General features: G+C 35.5%; 1 protein-coding gene across 3 annotated transcripts in view; it reads left to right on the forward strand.

The window, feature by feature from the left end:
• Thsd7a (thrombospondin type 1 domain containing 7A) overlaps nt 1-21,307 on the forward strand; it is a 414,330-nt gene that overhangs the window by 219,345 nt on the left and 173,678 nt on the right. For 2 of the 3 annotated variants that reach the window (XM_047561721.1, XM_047561723.1), the window contains exons 3-5: nt 7,882-8,130; nt 10,124-10,305; nt 14,290-14,358. In XM_047561721.1, the coding sequence (XP_047417677.1) occupies nt 7,882-8,130; nt 10,124-10,305; nt 14,290-14,358 (500 nt within the window). The remainder of the gene's footprint in view (nt 1-7,881; nt 8,131-10,123; nt 10,306-14,289; nt 14,359-21,307) is intronic. The other variant, XM_047561722.1, reaches the window with a different exon arrangement.

Below are 21,307 nucleotides of genomic sequence, written 5' to 3' on the forward strand. Positions count from 1 at the left end.
ATGTACTGAGAGTTGCTTTGTGGATAATATATGGTCTATTTTAGAAAAGAATCCACATGCAGCTGAGAAGAAAGTGTATTTGCTCAATGATGGATGAAATACTCTATAGTTGTCCATTAGGTCTAAATCATGAATTGTATTATTTAGTTCTATAGTTTCTCTGTTTAGATTTTGTTTGGAAGATCTGTCCAGTGGTGAGAGATGTGTGTTAAACTCACCCAGTATTATTGTGTTGTGCTCTATTTGATTCTTGAAATTGAGAAAGTTTTTTTTTTTTTGATGTACATTGATGCTCCATTGTTTGGGGCATATGTGTTTATGGTTGATATATGATTCCCTTAAAGCAGTATGAAATGTCCTTCTTTATCTCTTCCAACTTTGGTTGAAGTCTACTCTGTCTGATATGAGAATGGAAACCCCTGCTCATAGTCCTGTGAGTGACATGTTTTTTCCCCAACTTTTCACAGTAAATCTTTGGATGTCTTTTCCTAGAGATGAGTCTCTTGAAGACAGGATATTTTGAGGTCTTTTTTTTTTTAATTCAATCTGCCAGTCTATGTCTTTTGATTGATAAGTTTAAGTCATTAACATTCAGGGTTGTTACTGAGGTATGATTTATATTCCCAGTAATTTTGGTTTATTTTTGGTTTTTAACTTGACTTAGTTTCTCCTTTGATTGTCCTTTCCTTTAGTGTAGTTCCTCCCTCTGCTGGATTTCACTGATTTTTTTTTTCATTTACTCGTCATAGAATATTTTGCTGAGAATGTTCTATAGTACAGGCTTTCTAGTTGTGAATTCTTTTAACTTTTGTTTATCATGGAAGGTTTTTATTTCATCTTCAAATCAGGAACTCAGTTTTTCTGGATATAAAATTCTCTGTTGGTATCCATTTTCTTTTAGAGCTTGTTACATGTTATTCCAGGACCTCCTGGCATTGAGGATCTGGGTTGAGAAATCAGCTGAAATCTGAATTGGTTTTTCTCTCACAGCCTTTAAAATTCTATCCTTATTCTGTATGTTAGTCATTCTCATTATCATGTGCCTTGGTGTGGGTCTGCTATAATTTTGTACCTTTGGAGGTTCTATAAGCCTCTTGTAGTTGATTTTTCATTTCATTCTTTAGATTTGGGGAAATTTCTGATATTACATCATTTACGTCATTGAAAAGACTGTTCATTCCTTTGGTTTATATCTCCATGCCTTCATCTATTCCAATAAATCTTAAATTTGGCCTTTTCTTATTATTCCATATTTTTTGGACATTCTGTTCATGGTTTCTTACCATCCTCTCTGTGTGATTGACTTTATTTTCAAAAGTATATATTTTGTCTTCATTGTGTGAGGTTCTGTCTTCCAAGCAGTCTAGTCTGTTGGTGATACTTTCCATTGAATTTTTAATTTAGTTTATTGTTTCCTTCATTTCAATCATTACTGTTTGATTCCTTTTTATAATCTCTGACTCTTCATTGAAGTGATTTTTCACTTCCTCTGTTTTCTTTCTGATACCATCCTTTATTTCGAATTTCAGTCTAAGTACGTCCCTTTTAAGCTCCTTCTCTGACATTTCTTCCACTGTGTTGTCTATGACATCTTGTTGTTGGACATCTTAGTTTGTTTGAGGCACTTTGTTCCTTTGTTTTTTCATGTTGTTTGTGCATCTTCCCACTTAGTGGTATGGACTTGAGGCAGGACAGTTGCTACCCTGTAGTCTTATAGTGTCCCTGAAGGCTCTCAGTCTGTGACAATGGACTTTCATGTGGCAGCAAGCGATCCAGTGGTGGTCTGTGGATGGTCTGTAGGCTAATGGTGGGTGGAATTTGGGTGACTGGTGATGTGTAGGTGAAAGGCAGGTGATGGGCAGGCAAGAAGTGGGCAAATGGGCAAACGATAGATGATAGGCAGCTGTTAGCAAGCAATCTGCACCCAAAGGCAGGCCATACACTGGCAGATGGCAGGTACTCACTGTGGATGAATGGTGGGTAAACAGCAGGGGATTGGTGGGCAATGATGGCTGCCTCACAGAGAAACAGTGTTTCCTGTATTTGAATCCTGCGTCATGGAATGACAAGGTATGCAGTCTCCCTTTAGTTTGTCATCTTGGATTCCCAGGGATGGCTATTTCTTGCCAGTATTTTACAGCATAATATTTGCAGTCTATTATTTCATCTGCTTCTGATGAGAAAGAAAATCATCATGAGGTACTCTCATGGGGAGGGGTACTAGAGGTTTTTTTTTTGTTTTTTTTTTTTGAAGAGACAAAGATGGGAGATAGGAGATGGGACACCAGATGGCAAATAGTGTAGGCAGAAGTGCCTAGACTGAGTTATTTTTCTCCAGTCCAGTGAGGAGAATGAACAGAATTAGTCTACTGAAGGAACTAGGTAAGAATTAATTTTAGTAAGTCACAACTTAAGACGGCAGTGGAAGTAATGACAGATTATAGAGAAGTTCTGTTACCCACTGGAAAAATTTGGATTTGATCGTAAAAAAATAAGTGTCTTGAAAATTTGTATTTAAGAAGCTAAACCAAACCAAGAAGTATAGTAGTATTAAATATACAATCTTCAAAAAGAAGTGTTATGATCATTAAATGAGCTATAGAAATTATTTTAAGAAAAAAGATTTGAAATGACATTCTTTTTGTTATAGTAATATAATCTGAATTAGCCAAAGTGAAATAAAATGAAATTTATGATTTATCTTATTTCAGAGGACTCTTCATTTTGTCATCTCTTGAGGAAGTCTTTAAACACAATTATTAATTTTTGCACTTCATTTTTTTCAATATTTATGAGGTTTCTCTGTCTGAGACAAAGTGTACTAAGTAGCATCTGCTTCTATCTCAAAGCCAAGGTTTTGTTCTAATCAGTCTTAGCCTTCTGGCTACCCTGAGAGCACCATCTAAATGAAAAGCAAGTTGTCACAGTGACCATAACATATTGACCAGGTCACACTGGCAGGAGCACTGCCTACCCACACCTTTGACTTCCAGGCAATGGGCATGTTCTCAAAAAAAATTTAATGAACCAAAAATGTATAGTTCCCCCGAGCTCATGTGTCAACTTCTTTCTTGGCCAGAATAAAGCAGAGAATGCTAGAGGATGGGAGCTGAACAAGTTAGTAATCATGGAAGATTTTGTGACCCAATTCAGTCTCACCAATAATTTCAAAAAGAAGTTAGTTAATACCAGTGTCTGTGGTTTCACCAAGGGTTTCACAAGGCCCTGTGAGTGATGCAGGCCCAAAATGAGCCCTATGCATAGTGCTCCTCTGCTCCTGTGGCTTTGACTTTCAACTCCAATGAGAGCTTGTGATTTCAAAAAGTATACATGCCATTCAAAGCTTTCAACAAACCCCTGGTCCTTAATTCTGAATCAACAAACTACTGCATATTTCTTCCTATTGGATATATCCTAGACATATTCACATCAAGTCATTAATGTTGAACTCCTTTTTAATGGTCAGAAATTTGTTCTTATTCTATGTTCTCCATATCAGAAAACTACAATGCGGTTTACCAGATGGCCAAAGCTAGGGACTTCTAAGTATTTCCTGACTCCTTCCTCTCTTTTAATTGCTTCAAATGTCTTATAGTTTCTAACTCCCTTTTGTTATATTTGACAATGCTCTTATATCTACTACCCTTGCCTTCCTTGACACCCTCATAAACCTCATAAGCAGAAAGATCTATTTGTATCAGAATTCTGTTACTTTCTAGCTGTATGTCTTAGAGGAGATATTTAGATTCCATACCTTATATATAAAAATAGATCACCTCAATAAAACTATGAAAAAAGATGCATTTTTTAAAGATGCATATATTAAATAAAGTCTTAAGATTGAAATATTTTTTTCAAGATGGTACATTTAGAAAATTCCTGGGAGGAACAAGAGAGAGAGAGAGAGAGAGAGAGAGAGAGAGAGAGGAAGGAAGGAAGGAAGGAAGGAAGGAAGGAAGGAAGGAAGGAAGAAGGAAAGGAAAGGAAAAGAGAAATAAAGGAAAGAAAGAAAGAAAAAGAAAAAGAAAGAAAGAGAGAGAGAGAGAGAAAGAAAGGGTCTTTGCCTTAAAAAGTAGTTTTAAGAACTCAATGAGAAATTTTCTAGAAAAACTCAACACAGTACATGGCTTATTGTAGACATTCAATAATAGATAACTATCTTCATATCTGACTCAGCTTTACTACATTCTATGCAAGACCTTGGGAAAAATTTGTAAACTACCTTCAGATTTATTTATTTATTTCTAGAATTTTCATTTGGTGTTTTGAAATATGTACCTTATTTTTAGTTAGTATCAAGATACAAAACTCTTTATTTCAAAAATTTTAAAAGATTAGGTATGCATTATTAATAAATATAATACATAGAGAAGTCATACAAATAGTTGGTGGAACCAAAGAATGAGGAATGTGGTCATGAGGTGCTGCCTGAAGACTAGCACTCCTGTTTAGAATTGCTGTACTCTTACACTTCTATTCTAAAACATTATCAATGATCTAATACAGTGGAAGATGAACAATAAGTGTCAACCAACCTTTATGCCATAAACCTTTATGCCAGGGCAGCTAAAAAGTAAAAATTAGGCAGTAAAAAGAAGAAATTGCATTTCCTAATTCTTGTTGTAAAGTTGAACTTGTCATAATGCCTACTTCATAAGATTGTTCCAAGGGATAAATAATTTAATACACTTTATACATGTAAAGATTAGAAGAATATCTAGTAAGCACTTAATGTATGCTTATTATAAATACCAATATTGTTATCATCATGATAGTCTCCACTTAATATGTTTATAATAAGTATAAATGATGTTCTCATGATAGTCTCCTAATAATCTGTTCTCCATGCTCACCACCAGAAACTACATAAAATACAAACACTATCTTCTTTTTTTCTCCATCCTTTCAAACAATATTCTCACCTACAGAAGGTCATATTGTGCATCTGTGGTATTGCCTCTAACCTATGCCTTTAACTTTCATTCTTATTTCTACTGCTCACCACAAACTCCCTTTTTTGATTCCAAGGGGGAAAAAATCTATTTTCCATCACCCAACATCTTTTTCATCTCATATCTCCATTAATTACCTTCATTTCAACATGACAAATTCTAATACATAGTTTAAAATTCACCATAGTAACCTCTTATTTCATGTAACCTTATGTGCCTATCTTCACAGATTATATGCTTCCAAAGTAATTACTATAATTTTGTCTTTGTACTTTTGAAAATCAGTATTAGAATTACTTATACATATTTGCCAAAATGCTTAGGATACTTGAAAATTATATATACATATATATATATATATATACACATATATATAACATGTGTGTGTATATACATATTTGCATGTATGTGTATGTATACACACATGCATGTTATATATACCACAAATATACCAAGTATATAATTATATAATAAAATATTATTCATATGTTTATGCAATTTTTTCACATGTAGAACCTTTATTAAAAATGAACATTTGTTAGAAAAATGTTTTTGTTTTGACTCTTTCATACTTAATTACTAAGTCTTCTTAGGACAAGTAGCACATTTGCCAAGTGCATAGATGTTACAAAGCCTGGGTTTTGTGAAATACTAGCTGATTCACATTGCCAGTAACTTTGGTATTGGCCTCAGCTAAATTAATTGTTCTAATGAACTAAGATTAGCAAGCAGTTAAATTGCGAGAAGTAAGCCTGAGTGGTTTAGAAAATGGGCTCTGCTTTTAGAAAATCTAAGTTCAAATTTGATTCCACAACTTACTAGCTATATGATCTTCAGTAAGTTTCCTAGCCTCGAGCAGGCCGCTTCCCTGTCAAATGGAACTAACAGTGAAAGAAACATAAAAGAATTATTAAATTAAGTAATATGAGTCAAGTTTTACACTTAGGATTTCCCAAGCATTCAATGCAAGACTCAAGGCTACCATAAGCCACACTTGACATCATTCTGCCTAAAGGGATAGAGAACAGGACCCACAGCTTGTCATCATTGCAACATCAGACATTCTCCATCTGGTGAGAATTGTCCTAGTAAGCCATGCAACATAGCTCAGATGCAAGAAGCATATCAGATATGTTCAGGATCTGCCCTGACTTTTAAAAAGCTTCATGCTGCATGGGACTCAACAACTCTTGAAATCAAGTCATGGCCTCCAAAGTCCCCTAAAGAGTTGCCACACATGGTGCAGCCCAAAGCTCTATCTGTCTACCAGGTATTTATAGTTTCTTCAGAGTAGATATAATTTATCCAGAGGGCTCACCTATTATTAATGATATGATCTGGTAACTGATAATTGATCTGATAATTGATATGTCTGCATTCATCAGTTTACCAGGGTAACTGTCATTGGAAGTAGTTAACCAATAGACAAACTCTCTGTAAAAGGTTAAAAGAGGTTGTTAATCCTTTGCCATTCATAGACTTAGTAAGTATTAAAGGATAATGTGCCAATGTATATGAAAATGATCTAGGAAGGATAAGAAATCTAAGATGATATAAAATATATACAATCATGTAATAAATAGATTACAGGGAACAACATTTGGTTATTATTTTACCTAATTTTCATGGATTAATATATAAATATAAGAATGAAACCTTACTCGTCACATAGAAAGTTGTGCTCCATGGTTAGTTAGCTTTGTGCTTAATGTATCATTAATGCTCAGTACATAGCACTTGAGTAGAAATGAGATTTTGATCCCTCTCTGTTATCATAGGAAAAACAGAAGTGACTCAGAGCCATTTGCCACCACTCTAAGCTTATCTTCTGCTTAGACCTCTCTCTCAACTCCAATAAATTGATTTCAAGGCTTTGGGCTCTAATTGTCTCATAGGAATGTAATTTTCATACACAGGAAAGTAGGATTAAGAAGATTGCATGTGAGTCGTTACAGTAAAATGGACATGTCTCTCTCTGTGGTTAATTACCACAGATAAATATGGCACCTGCATGATGAGAAGGAATTGGCAGTGTCTTCTCCCATAGGACCAGAAAACTCTATCAAGACAACAGGCTGTCTGTGTAAGCATATGCTATTTGTTATGGACACTGGTGAAGAGTTCAGCTGGAAGTCAACACAAATCTGTCCCATTCCAGGAAATTTCCTCAAAGTATGCCCTTAGCTGTTGCCATCATATCATTTGCAGCTTCGAATGTAGACACTATAACTTAGAGTCCAAAATGCCTTTAGTTAAAGTAGAAGTTAAATATATACATAAATACATAAATATACATAAATACCAGAGATATATTTAGAGGAAATATCTATAATAAAAATTAAATAGGTGTATTTCCAATATTTATGATGTATTTAAGTAGGATACTCATGTGTACACTCCCTATTAAAGTATGAGTTGAAAGAGGTGCTGTATTTGAACAAGCACACATTATAATTACAAGTTATAAGTAAAGTTTCAAATAATATTAAAAATAATGTTAAGACATATATTAAATTACTTTTTCTATTCAAAACAATATTGAAGTTAGTCAAGTGGGCTTATTTAAATCTACCAGCAGAACAGAAATTAATATCTGTTAACACTTCTTAGTTTCACATTTTATAAATTAAAGCAAATCTGGAAGGAGTAAAATGAACAATATGGTAAACTTAGCTTTAGTTAATTTTGCTTATTTCCCTGTATTTTCTATTTCCCAGGAGAGGTTTACCAATTGTTACAAAACAGAAAACAATTCTGGTGTTAACTTTGAATTTGCTTTTGCACATGGTAGATGTTAATATATTTTCAATGAAATTGGAATCACACCTCCAAGTAGAAATTAAAAAATGTACAAACCAATTTTACTTTGGAGTATAAAGTTCATAAGAACCTGAGAGTCTACGATGAAACTATTGCTGCTCTTTTACAGCTTTTGCCAGCAAGAGAAGCTCCCAATGACTGTCCAATCCTGTGTGATCACCAAGGAGTGCCAGGTGTCCGAGTGGCTGGAATGGAGCGCATGCTCAGCAACGTGCCGTGATACCGCATCCCCCACAGGCACACGTGCTCGGACGCGAACCATCAAGCAGTTTCCTATTGGCAGTGAAAAGGAATGTCCGGAACTTGAAGAAAAAGAACCGTGTGTGTCTCAAGGAGATGGAGTCGCCCTCTGTGCCACGTGAGTTAATAAAGTGCAGTGTGCCTCACTTGTGTGTTTGTTCAGCCATTGGATTTGAACTGAACAGCATGTTGAGAAAGAGTGATTTTTAACACATTTAAAGCAAAAAAAAAAAAAAAAAAAAAAAAAAATCTTTACAAAATCTATCCTAAAAGATACTGGTTTTACAGAATAAAGGTGTCTTTAATACCAATACTTCCAAATCTCCACAAAGGCTAGACTTTAAGCAGTAATTCTATAATGATTTCTTTTCTGTTCTTCTCTTTTTGTATCTTTTCTTTTTTTCTTTTTTCTTTCTTTCCTGCCTTATTTCCTTCTCTGGAATATTCCACACACCTAAAGAACAGTTTGGACTTTATGAACCAGTGAGGAGGCAAATTAATACTACTATTCCCACTAACACTAGTAACAAAACAGAGTGATGATTTATATGAGATCTTCAGTTCTGCTGTGCCTTAGACTCACACCTTTGTTTCCTTCCTACCATCTCAACCTGTCCCACTGACTTTGGTGGGCCCTCTCCTTATTATAGGCTCAAGGATAGGTCAGGACTTCCAAGTGTTTTCTTTCCTATGAATTTCTTCTATTTTTTCCTTAAATTAGTACCTTATCATTTATCCTTTCAGATATTCAAATACCATTAATAAAATAAATAAATATCTTTGAGTTTCTCTTCTCACTTCATTGGAGTAGCATTTTTCTTAGAATGTATAACCTATTATCTTTATTGAAAATCTGTTCCCGCTCTTAAGACTCCTCAGCTTGACCTAAATTGGAAATCCATTTTATTTCATTTTTTTAAATCACCATTTTAACTTTACTAACAAATGACTTATTTGGTTTTATTTCTTCTACCCTATTCTCACATTCAGGCATCAGTTATCCACGTTTCTAGAATTGACATGAACACTGCCCTTATTTTATGAACAAATGTCTGGAAAGTCTTTCCTTAAAGACCCCTATCTACACTGTGTTATGCCATGAATCTCCACTAATAAAGGTGAAAAATAAGTATGAATCTCAGTCTTATTATCAAGAAACTTATTACTGACTGAGCAAAGTATCCAGATCAGACTTCTTTGAGCCCCTTGAATCTTTCTGTCTGAATAAGATGATTATTTAACACATCCATTTATCCCTATGTTGGCTGTTAATATGATTACTAAGGTAGCATCTTGGTTGAAGTAACACAAAGTGCTATATGAGCCATTTCTTTGGGCTTTTAGAATATCCATTTTCCTAGAGGGGAGAAATGTCATCACTTTCTATCTTCAATGGCATCAGAAATGGTTCCCTGGCTATCTCCTTCAAGCATGTGTTGGACTGACAGTTCCCCGACATTTCTTTCACATCATAATCTTGATTGGAGCTTTAATTGAGAATCACAGATCATCTTTCCTGTGTTCCACTGATTAGAAATGTCAGCTCTTTTCATCATTCATCAGCACTTATCAGGGATGCTCAGTGTTACAGAAGAAAAAAAAATCCTCATTCTTAAAAATTCTAAATTTCCTGTTATATTTTTAAACCCTAAATCACAATTATAATTTTGCTCCAGTAGGAAGAAGCAATTTTCATTCATTTACTTAAAAACAAAACAAACATTTGGGTTCATCATCGCATAGAATATTTTCTTTTCTCAGATTCAATCCTCCTTCGTTTATGAGCATCCAGAAAGGGCAGGCATGGGTTCAGCTTAATTGAACATAAAATTTCATGTTTTCAGCATTATGCTCTCTTTTCATAAAATATTTATAAGGAACTTCCAGTAGTAGCAATTAAAATAGGATCACTCTAAATGTAACCCCTCTCTAAATTGAGCGCCGCTAAGGATAAAGGAAGGGTTGGAACTGAATGTGCAACCCCCTTCTAACATCCATGTTGAAGATCAGAGGAAAACGTTTTTAGATTCATTTTTAGAAAACAATATGAGAGGAATGGAGAAGCTTTTTATCCAGTAAGCATCGTGGCCGCCGGCATTTTCTTTCTTTAGGTATGGCTGGAGAACAACTGAGTGGACCGAGTGCCGTGTGGACCCTTTGCTGAGCCAGCAGGACAAGAGGCGTGGGAACCAGACTGCCCTCTGTGGAGGAGGCGTCCAGACCCGAGAGGTATACTGCGTGCAAACCAATGAAAACCTCCTCGCACACTTAAATACCCCCAAGGACAGAGAAGGTACTTTCCACTTTCCTCCTAATGACTCGTTCCTGGAGAGGGCGCATGTGATTGCTCTGGAGGGACATTTGCAGGGCCATTTGGGGTGTGAAGAGCATCATTTCTGCTCACATTATGCTTGGTCTCCACTATGGTAAACTGTAAATCCACATAATTTTTGTAAAAAAAGAAAAATTGATGCAACTACATCTTTCATCAGTTTTGATTTGCTGAGGAATCTTTTTAAAATTTTTTGACTTAAATGCCTTCATGATTCACTTTTGCATAAAATTTAGCAGTAATAATTATAAAACTAAAATAATATTTTAACTTGTGAGTATACACAGAAAACAAGTATATAAAGTCCAAATTTTTCTTTGGATGGAAGTAAAACCTGCTCATAAAAGAATAAATCTTATTTCATTAAAATGTATTTAAAATAAGTTAATTATGGTATTGAGTGAAAATTTTAATTTGGATGTAAGTGAAGTAAATTCAGAATAAAAACTGCATTAAAAGTAAACTTTAACCCAAAGTCATGCCCCTTCACCACTTTTGGGAGTTTGGCACATATATTTTAGATTTTTTAAAAACATCTCAGTTTGGGGAGCAGATGCAAAAAATGTACAAAAGGATAAGTGAATTCACAGGTTGTAATTATACACTATACATTGTTTTATATTAACATTATTCTAAAATTCTCATCATTATTGTATAAAGTTTAAAGTGAATGAGTAGATCTTAAGTTCTTAAAAATATGAATGTTTTTGAGCAGCGCTATAAACCATCTTTCTTATACTATCTTGGTCTGAAGAACCATAGGACTTCTGTCACTAATCATTTGACATATACTAGTTAATTGACAATAAAGTTCCAAAAATTGTATAAGATAGGGTAAAAATATTCATATAAATTTCATGTCATGAAAGTCCTCAAATCTATCATGATAGCACAAAAAAACCCCAATATTTATACATAAGATGAGGCATCATTACACTGAGTTTTTTAATGACCATTGGGGTATCACAGAAACAGACCCTCTAGAGAAGGAGGCACCACATGAGCCAGGTGATGGTGGACACACTGCTTACAGGTAAGTGAATGAGGAAAGCAAGAGGGAGTTTATTCCTGGCATAGGGAACAGTGTGTACTGAGGTGCAACACCAGAGAAAAGCAGACAAAGTATATATCTTGCTAATAGACACAAGCATGTTGTATGACAAGGACAGGATAGAATTTCCTAGGGAGTGAGTTGGCTGGAAATGGGCAAGAATAGAGATAAAGATCTTAATTGATACCAACAAATGAAAGAAGGAAAAGAAAACTATTCAGGGAAGGAATCTAAGCGAGATATATTTGATCAGAAAAGAAGGGAAAGAACAAAGAGAAACAGATGTTCTAAAAACCAGAGGAAGTGGGGCTGGGGTGGCGGGCGGGCTTCTTCATCCCCACAAAAAGTGACAGCAGTGACCAGTAACTCATGGAGATAAGCAACTGAAGTTTTGCATTTGCAACTTCCAAAATTTAATTGTTCTGTATCCACTAATTTTACACAGCATGTCAACTCATTTAGGAATCTAGCCTAGGGATATATTTTACTACTAATGTATCTTGAGGTTGTAAGAAAGTAGCATAAAACATGTAATGTTAGTACATTAATATTTTCTTGGCCACTTTAATGGCTGTATTTTTAACACTCTTAGATAGATTTATTATAGCAGTCTTCTCAGAGTAGTATAATTTCATTGCTAGAGGTGGATCAGATTTTAGTTTCTGAATGTCAATTATGTCTTGTAGGTTATTACTTTCAAAAGGTCCTTGAGAATTCGGAATTGCAACTGGATATTTTTTAAATCATTTTTTTTCAGAGTCCTCTCATATCCCTGGCAAACCACTGCACAGCACCAGAAATAAGTCACAGAAAGAAAGGAGCATGCACACACATCCACACACAATCTCATTATTAAGTTGTATCTATTAAACTAAAGCAAAAGTCAATAGATACGGAAGTAATTACTTCAACTAAAATTAATAGTTATAATATAAATGAGTAACATGAGAAACTTAGGAATTTGTACCCATTTATATTATATTATTAAGAAAACCAATAAATCTTTGTAGAAACATGATTCTCCTCAAATATTGCAGTTTTCCTTTTCAGAACTTAGTCTTGCCCCCAGCAACTCTTAATATTTCCCAACAGGAAACTCTCTGGCAGACTAGCATCCTAGGGTCAATGCATGGTGAATGGAGGACAGGTAGCCTATGAGCTGTGAAGGTTGTTTACAGGAGCCCTTCCTGCAGTAAATATGAGAGTGAAAGCTCATGTATAAAGAGAGGGAAGCCTCTCCAATCAACTCCCCCAACCAATTCTAATATGAGGAATCCTTGCCTGTGTAACCAGGACCCACCCCAAAAGCAGTCACATTGTACTTATTTTGAAGAAAAAAGTCTATGCTGTTGTTTTGCACATTCACTCTATGTTCTATACATGACTTGTTTTCACATGTAACCATACCTTAATTCAAAACAAAATACATTAACTCAGAAGTAAACTTCTTGATATAAATTGAAAGGAAAGGATGTAATATGAACTTTATGTTCTTGGCAGATCACCTTACACAGGGGAATAGTAATGGCCATGTCACTGTTATCCATATTAATCATTTTATTCATTGGTATATGCGCTGTATTAAATGACTCATACAACACTGGCAAAAAAAATATGAGAAAAAGAAAAAGAAACTCCTGCTTGGAGTTAATATCTTAATTTCCAGAAAAATCAAAATATTTATATGATTAAAGTATTCACGAAATACTTAGTATAATATTCACAACTTGGTATGCTAGTTGTTTCAGCTGAATTATATCATCAGAATAATGGTTAAGTCATCAGAATATTGGTTAAGTTGATGATAGCATTTATAGACTGTAAGAAAACTGTATTCACTTGATATTGGCAAGAACCTACCTCCACTTGCTGTCAGCAACTCTCGCCTTCCTGGCAACTTACCCTGCAATATTCAGGTGAGCAAAAGGTTCACTGCATCACTCTAGAGGAAAGGCTAGATGTGTTTTTCATTGCGAAGAGTTGATAGTAAGACCCTTAAAATTTTCTGTTGAGCCAGTCAGGATTCTAGTAGATTGTGAAGAATGTCCAACTGGTAGGAAATTATATTAATAATTAAATAATAATATTTATTAATATAATCATCAATAATATATTATTAATATGTAATGTTATGTAGAGGTATAATATATTATTAATATATAATAATATTTAATTATAATAATATTATAATTAAATTAATTATATTTATGTTGGTGTAAAAATCCACCCTTATCAGAATATTACAGAAAGAGGCCTTGCCCAAGGGGAGGTTATCCTAGAAAACTAGTGAAAATATTGCTGATCATTGGATGCATAAACATAAATTGATGTTTTAAGAATGAAAGGGACATTAAAGTAGATTTTAGTCTGAATAACTCAAAAAACTCTTCCTTTTGGTTCAGATTGAACATGGTTTTAAGTGAGAGAAGTGAAAAGTATTGATTGCAAGACACTGAAACTTGAAGTGATTTATGTTTTAGGGACCTTAAACTAGAACATTTTTCTGTAGAAATCTCATCAAACATTCCACACTAAAATCTGGAAAACAGTGGGATTGGAGTTATGAAGAAAAGCAGTCTAGAAAAAGGAACCTATTTGATGACATAGAATGAGATACACCAGCAGAAAAGATCGGAGGGTCAATGCAAAGTTACATGGAGGGAAATAAACTGTGAATGGACAGACAGAAGGGTAGATGAAGAACTTGTGCTTTCCCATGTTATGCAAAGAAATAAGAATACAATAGTCATGCCATGCCTAAATGGTATGCAAACTCATTACAATTATACTCTATAAGTTTCCACAAACGAGCCCACCTTATTCAAAGCTTTTTTTTTCTTTAAGGAAAAGTAAAGAAAGGCTATGCTTATGGTGCTATTTCCCTGTTATTTCAGAAAGTAAATATCAGAGCTTGTCGAAGTCTAGTGCTGCACCTTTCCTATCCATCACTTTTGAAATAACAGGTAGGTGAGAATATTTTACATGACATTTCCATCAGAGATATGTATCAAAGAATTTCAGATCTGGGAAAGAGTCTTCATAGGTTCCCCGATTCAGTCCTTAAACCAGCAAGGAAGATAGTGGTTTATCTTTACTTTCTACATTGCAAGAAATACATCAAAGTTGTCCCATGAAATATGTGTGAGTTCATGGTTCTTGACTTCCTACAACATTACTGTGTGGATGTAAATTACAGAAAACATAAAAAGATTTTGAAATTATTGACGTCTAAAATTTTCACTATGCTATAATTATACAAACAGATATAAAATATAGATATGAACACTTGTTGAAAAAAATTAGATATGAACAGTTTTCATAATTTATCATATTTCTTAATATTCCATTTTGTGCTTAGCTAATCCTAAATTTGGTAAAAACACATAGTGGCTACATTTTGAAAATAGAGCCTACAGTATAGATGCAATGAAATACATTTATAATATAGTAGATACAATTATAATGTTATTATAGAATAATTAAAATGTAGGAAATCCCTGAAGGAATCAGAACCATCTTGTCAGTCAGTCCTCTGGATATCTTGCATCAGAGAAGGGCTATTACCCTCTGAAGTTTCTCTGTGATCAGTGGAATACAAAATGGAAAGTGAGATGCCAAAAGGTTTCAGCCACTGGGATAAAAGCTAATAAAAACTCACCTGCTGGGAATTAGATTAAGATATTTAGTTTCTACCTAGGGGAAACTTAGACATTTTACTGAAGGAAGAATTTACTGATGAGATTTCAGGAAGTTTTCACCCAAAAAGAAAATAAAAGAAAAATATAATGAGAGAGCTCTGAAGGCAGCTAAACATGAAAACTGTGCTAATATGTCCCCCTTTTGTCCTTTTTAAATTCGTTTTAGTTATATACAACACCCTGATATTACTCCAACAGCATGGAACACAACCTGCTCCAATACAGTCCCCAGTACTGACTTAGGTGCTTAAAAAGTATTTGTTTTTGTCATGTTTATCATCTTATAAAATGGTACGTTTTTTAAAAATCTCTCTAAAAATTATCTCTGAAATGTTTCAACTATTTCCCCTCCCTTTTAAAGTATTCTCTATCTTAGGATGTGACCATAGGCACACTAACTCTTTCACCCAAAGAACTATTCATATTTCTGAATTTTAATAGAGGACACATGATCCAGTTGTCAGATAAGTGACAAGAGTAAAAATTAATGCACTTTGACCAATTTAGACAGTCACTGAAGATTTTTGATATATCTGTTTTCTCTTTTCCAATTCTATTAGATCACTTAAGATTTTTTTGAATTTTCACTGTAAGGTTACTTTCAAAAGAACCCCAAACAGAAATTAGGAATCCTGGTTTTCATTTTTGCTTGGCCTTACTACTCCTATACATACTACTTAATATTGTCATTGTCGTTTTGGCTGAAAACACCTATTTCCAAATATCTCTTCTACTTCATTTTCAGCAATATGGCAGACTAGATTAACTGAAAGCCATCCTTGATAAAACAACTAGACTTGAAAGATACAATGTTGTTATAAAACCTTTTAAGGGAGGTGTGTATCCAACCCGCCTGCTTTGTGGAGCTAGGTGGCCGGCAGCCAGCCCGCTCAACCACCAGGCCAAGCACAGACCCCATCAGTGAGGGACCCCGCCTGATCACCACGCCAAGGTCGGTCACCATCGTGGAGCAAGCCGGCAGACCAGCCAGCCCGCCTGCATCACGGAGCTAGCCAGAGGCTTCTTTATAGGCTGGTGCAGGCATTTTGAATTATTCCTGAGGGTGTGGCCATCATCATTGGAAGGGCAGCTCCCTTCCTGAGACACCTACAGGAGGCTAGAGGACCTTTGACAAGACCCAGGAGTTGAGGAGGTATTGAGAGACTCGGGACCAACTCAGAGCCACCGGGTGAGTCTCTCCCACTGGTCAGGGTCCCCGGATGGGGCAGTAGTCCCAAAACGCAGGGAACTTCGTGGAGTAGAGTGGCCCAGTAAGACTCCCCTACTGGAGCCGAGAATCCCGTCAACCAGGAGCATTGCAGAGGAGAGCCCCACAGTGAGAGACTTCAATGCAGAGTGAGGGTCCTAGGCCCAGGTGGTAGCTCCAGTCCCCAGGGATCGTAGCAGAGGAGGGCTGCTCAGAGAAGGAGTTCCTCACAGGGACAGGCTCCCCAGCCTAGGCGGTAGATCCAGACCCCTGGGAACATCACAGAGGAGGGCTTCCCAGTCCAGGTGGTAGTTCTGGATGGAAGGGAACTGCTCAGAGGAGAGCTGCCCAGCGAAACTTCCCCATCAGGTGAGTATTCCCCACTGGGCAAGGTTTTCCCACCATGGCAATAGAATCAGAGACACAGACCCAGATCAGACGTGCCCCAACCTGCAGGCTAGTCCCTCTTTGGCTGACCATCAGTCAACAAGTGGAGGCACCACTGCCCACTGACAGGGAATATACCCCACCTGTAGGCCACCATCCCTAGAGGGGCAGCTTCCTTGTGGAGCACCACATTATCAAGTTCCTCCAAGACTTCAGGCTACTGACGGCTAAGAGGTGAGTTATTGGAAATCTACAGAGACAATATTAGTCAATACAGGAAATCAATCTGCAGTATCCCAGAGTTTCTCTACTAGAGGGGTAGACACCTGAGCAATATGAGAAAACAAGGGAAGAAAATGTCCCAAAGAAACCTAGATGGTATAGCAAAAAAATCCAGTGACAGCATGGCAGAAGAAATGTCAGAAAGGGAGTTCAGAATGTACATAATTAAAATGATCAGGGAAGCAAACAAGGAGATGAAAGAGCAAATGCAGGCATTGAATGATCAGATGAAAGAGCAAATGCAGGCATTGAATGATCGCACCAATCCACAGTGAAAAGAGCAAATACAGGAAGTAAAAGATCATTTCAATAAAGAGTTAGAAAAAAAAAAAAACAAACAGAAGTTCTTGAAATGAAGGAAACAATAAACCAAATTAAAAACTCCATGGAAAGCATAACCAGTAGGATAGAACACCTGGAAGACAGAACCTCAGACATTGAAGACAAAATATTTAATCTTGAAAACAAAGTTGGCCAGAGAAGATGGTAAGAAATCATGAACAGAATCTGTAAGAATTATGGGATATCATGAAAGGCCAAATTTAAGAATTATTGGGATTAAGGGAGGCTTAGAGAAACAAACCAAAGGAATGAACAATCTATTCAACAAAATAATATCAGAAAATTTCCCAAATCTGAAGAATAAAATGGAAAATCAAGTACAAGAGGCTTATAGTACTCCAAATACACAAAATTACAACAGATCTATACCAAGGCACATTATAAGGAAAATACCTAACATTCAAAATAAAGACAGAATTTTAAAGGCTGTGAGAGAAAAGAATCAAATTACATTCAGGGGGAAACCAATATGGATATCAGCAGATTTTTCAATCCAGACCCTAAAAGCTAGAAGGGCCTGGAACAACATTTTTCAAGTCCTGAAAGAAAATGGATGTCAACCAAGAATCTTATACCCAGCAAAACATACCTTCAGTTTTGACGACGAAATAAAATCCTTCCATTATATACAAAAGCTAAAAGAATTTACAAAAAGAAAGCCGGCATTATAGAATATTTTCAGCAAAATATTCCATGAGGAAGAGACGAAAAACAACAATGCAAATCAGCAACAGGAAGAACTACCCTAAAGGAACAGCCAAATAAAGGAGAAACCAAATCATGTCAAAAAACAAAAATGAGTCAAATGACTGGGAATACAAATCATATCACAATAATAACCCTGAATGTTAATGGCCTGAACTCATCAATCAAAAGACATAGACTGGCAGAATGAAGAAAAATCCAACAATTTGCTGCCTGCAAGAGATTCATCTCATAGAGATTCCTACAGACTAAAGGTGAAAGGAGGAGAAAAAACATACCATGCACATGGACACAACAAAAAAGCCAGAGTATCCATCCTCATATCAGATAAAGTGAACTTTAAGCCAAAGTTAGTCAGAAGGGATAAAGAAGGACATTTCATACTGCTTAAGGGAAGCATAAATCAGCAAGATATAACAATCATAAATATCTATGCCCCAAACAGTGGCTCATCCATGTACGTCAAACAAATCCTTCTTAATTCCAGAAATCAAATAGACTACAACACAATACTCCTAGGTGATTTTATCACCTCTTTCACCACTGGACAGATCCTCCAAACAATAATTGAACCAAGAAACCATAGATCTCAATAACACAATCAATAATTTAAACTTAACGGACATTTATAGAATCTACCATCCAACAACGAGCAGATACACTTTCTTCTCAGCAGCACATGGATCCTTCTTTAAAATAGACCTATTCTATGCCACAAAGTTAATGTTAGCAAGTACAAGAAGACAGAGATACTACCTTGTATTCTATCAGATCATAATGGATTGAAATTACAGAGTAAAACCTGGAAACTACTCCAACACCTGGAGATTAAATAATATGCTATTGTATGATGAATGGATAACAGAAGACATCAGGAAGGAAATTAAAAAATTCTTAGAGGTAAATGAAAACAAAGAAACATCATATCAAAATCTCTGGGACACTATGAAAGCAGTACTTAGAGGAAAATTTATTTCATGGACTGCATTCAATAAAAGAAGAAAAGGTCAACAAATTAATGACCTAACACTGCAGCTCAAAGCCCTAGAAAAAGAAGAGCAGACCAACACCAAAAGTAGTAGAAGACAGGAAATAGTTAAACTCAGAGCTGAAATCAATGAAATTGAAACAAAAGAAACAATCAAAAAAATTGACAAAATAAATAGTTGATTCTTTGAAAAAATAAACAAAATTGATAAACCCTTAGCCACACTAACAAAGAGAAGGAGAGAGAAAACCCAAATTACTAAAATTTGGTATGAACAAGGAAATATCACAACAGACACGAGTGAAATACAGAACATAATTAGAAGCTATTTTGAAAATGTATACTCCAACAAAATAGAAAATCTCAAGACATCAACAAGTTTCTAGAGACATATGAATTACCTAAACTGAACCAGGAGGACATACACAATTTAAATAGATCGATTTCAAGTAATGAATAGAAGGAGTCATCAAAAGCCTACCAACAAAGAAAAGTTCGGGACCAGATGGGTTCTCAGCCGAGTTTACAAAACCTTTAAAGAAGAGCTCATTCCAATACTTCTCACAGTATTTCATGAAATAGAAGAGGAGAGAACCCTCCCAAACTCATTCTATGAAGCCAATATCACCCTGATACCTAAACCAGACAGAGACACATTGAGGAAAGAAAATTTCAGACCAATATCCTTAATGAACATTGATGCAAAAATTCTCAACAAAATCTTAGCAAATCGCATACAAAAACGTATTAAAAAGATAGTGTACCACGATCAAGTGGGTTTTATCCCAGGGATGCAAGTTTGGTTCAACATTCAGAAATCAATAAATGTAATTCACCATATCAACAGACTTAAAGTCAAGAATCACATGATTATTTTGATAGATGCAGAAAAAGCATTTGATAAAATACAGCATCCCTTCATGCTCAAAACACTAGAAAAAATAGGGATAGTGAGAACATTCCTTAACATTGTAAAGGCCATCTATGCTAAACCCATGGCCAATATCATTCTAAATGGTGAAGAACTGAAAGCATTCCCCCTAAAAACTGGAACAAGGCAGGAATGCCCTCTTTCACCACTTCTATTCAACATTGTCCTTGAAACTCTAACCAGAGCAATTAGACAGACCAAGGAAATTAAAGGGATACAAATAGGAAAAGAAGAACTCGAACTATCCCTATTTGCTGATGACATGCTCATATATTTAGAGGAATCAGGAAATTCCACCAGAAAACATCTAGAACTCATAAGTGAATTCAGTAAAGTAGCAGGTTACAAGATCAATGCTCATAAATCCAATGCATTTTTATACATAAGTGATGAATCTTCAGAAAGAGAAATTAGGAAAACTACCACATTCAGAATAGCCTCAAAAAAAATAAAATACTTGGGAATCAATCTAACAGAAGAAGTGAAAACCTCTACAATGAGAACTACAGAACACTAAAGAAAGAAATTGAAGAAAACCTTAGAAGATGGAAAGATCTCCCATGTTCTTGGATAGGCAAAATTAATATTGTCAAAATGGCCATACTACCAAAAGTGCTATACAGATTCAATGCAATTCCAATTAAAATCTCAATGATGTATCTCACAGAAATAGAGCAAGCAATCATGAAATTCATTTGGAAGAATAAGAAACCTAGAATAGCTAAAGCAATCCTTAGCAGGAAGAGTGAAGCAGGGGGTATCGCAATACCAGATCTTCAACTCTACTACAAAGCAATAGTAACAAAAACATCATGGTATTGGCAGCAAAATAGAAGGTAGATCAATGGTACAGAATAGAGGACACAGATACAAACCCAAATAAATACAATTTTCTCATACTAGACAAAGGTGCCAAAAATATGCAATGGAGAAAAGATAGCCTCTTCAACAAATGGTGCTGGGAAAACTGGAAATCCATGTGCAACAGAATGAAACTAAACCCCTATCTCTCACCCTGCACAAAACTCAACTCAAAATGGATCAAGGACCTTGGAATCAGACCAGAAGTAGGTCTTATAGAAGAAAAAGTAGGTCCAGATCTTCAACATGTCGGCTTAGAATCAGACTTCCTTAACAGGACTCCCATAGCACAAGAAATAAAAGCAAGAATCAATAATTGGGATAGATTCAAACTAAATAGCTTTCTCTCAACAAAGGAAACTATCAGCAATGTGAAGAGAGAGCCTACAGAGTGGGAGAAAATCTTTACCACCCATACTTCAGATAGAGCACTAATCTCCAGAATCTATAAAGAACTCAAAAAACTCTACACCATGAATACAAATAATCCAAACAACAAATGGGCTAAGGA

The sequence above is a fragment of the Sciurus carolinensis genome, chromosome 8 (genome assembly GCF_902686445.1).
Source record: "Sciurus carolinensis chromosome 8, mSciCar1.2, whole genome shotgun sequence".
NCBI lineage: Eukaryota > Metazoa > Chordata > Mammalia > Rodentia > Sciuridae > Sciurus > Sciurus carolinensis.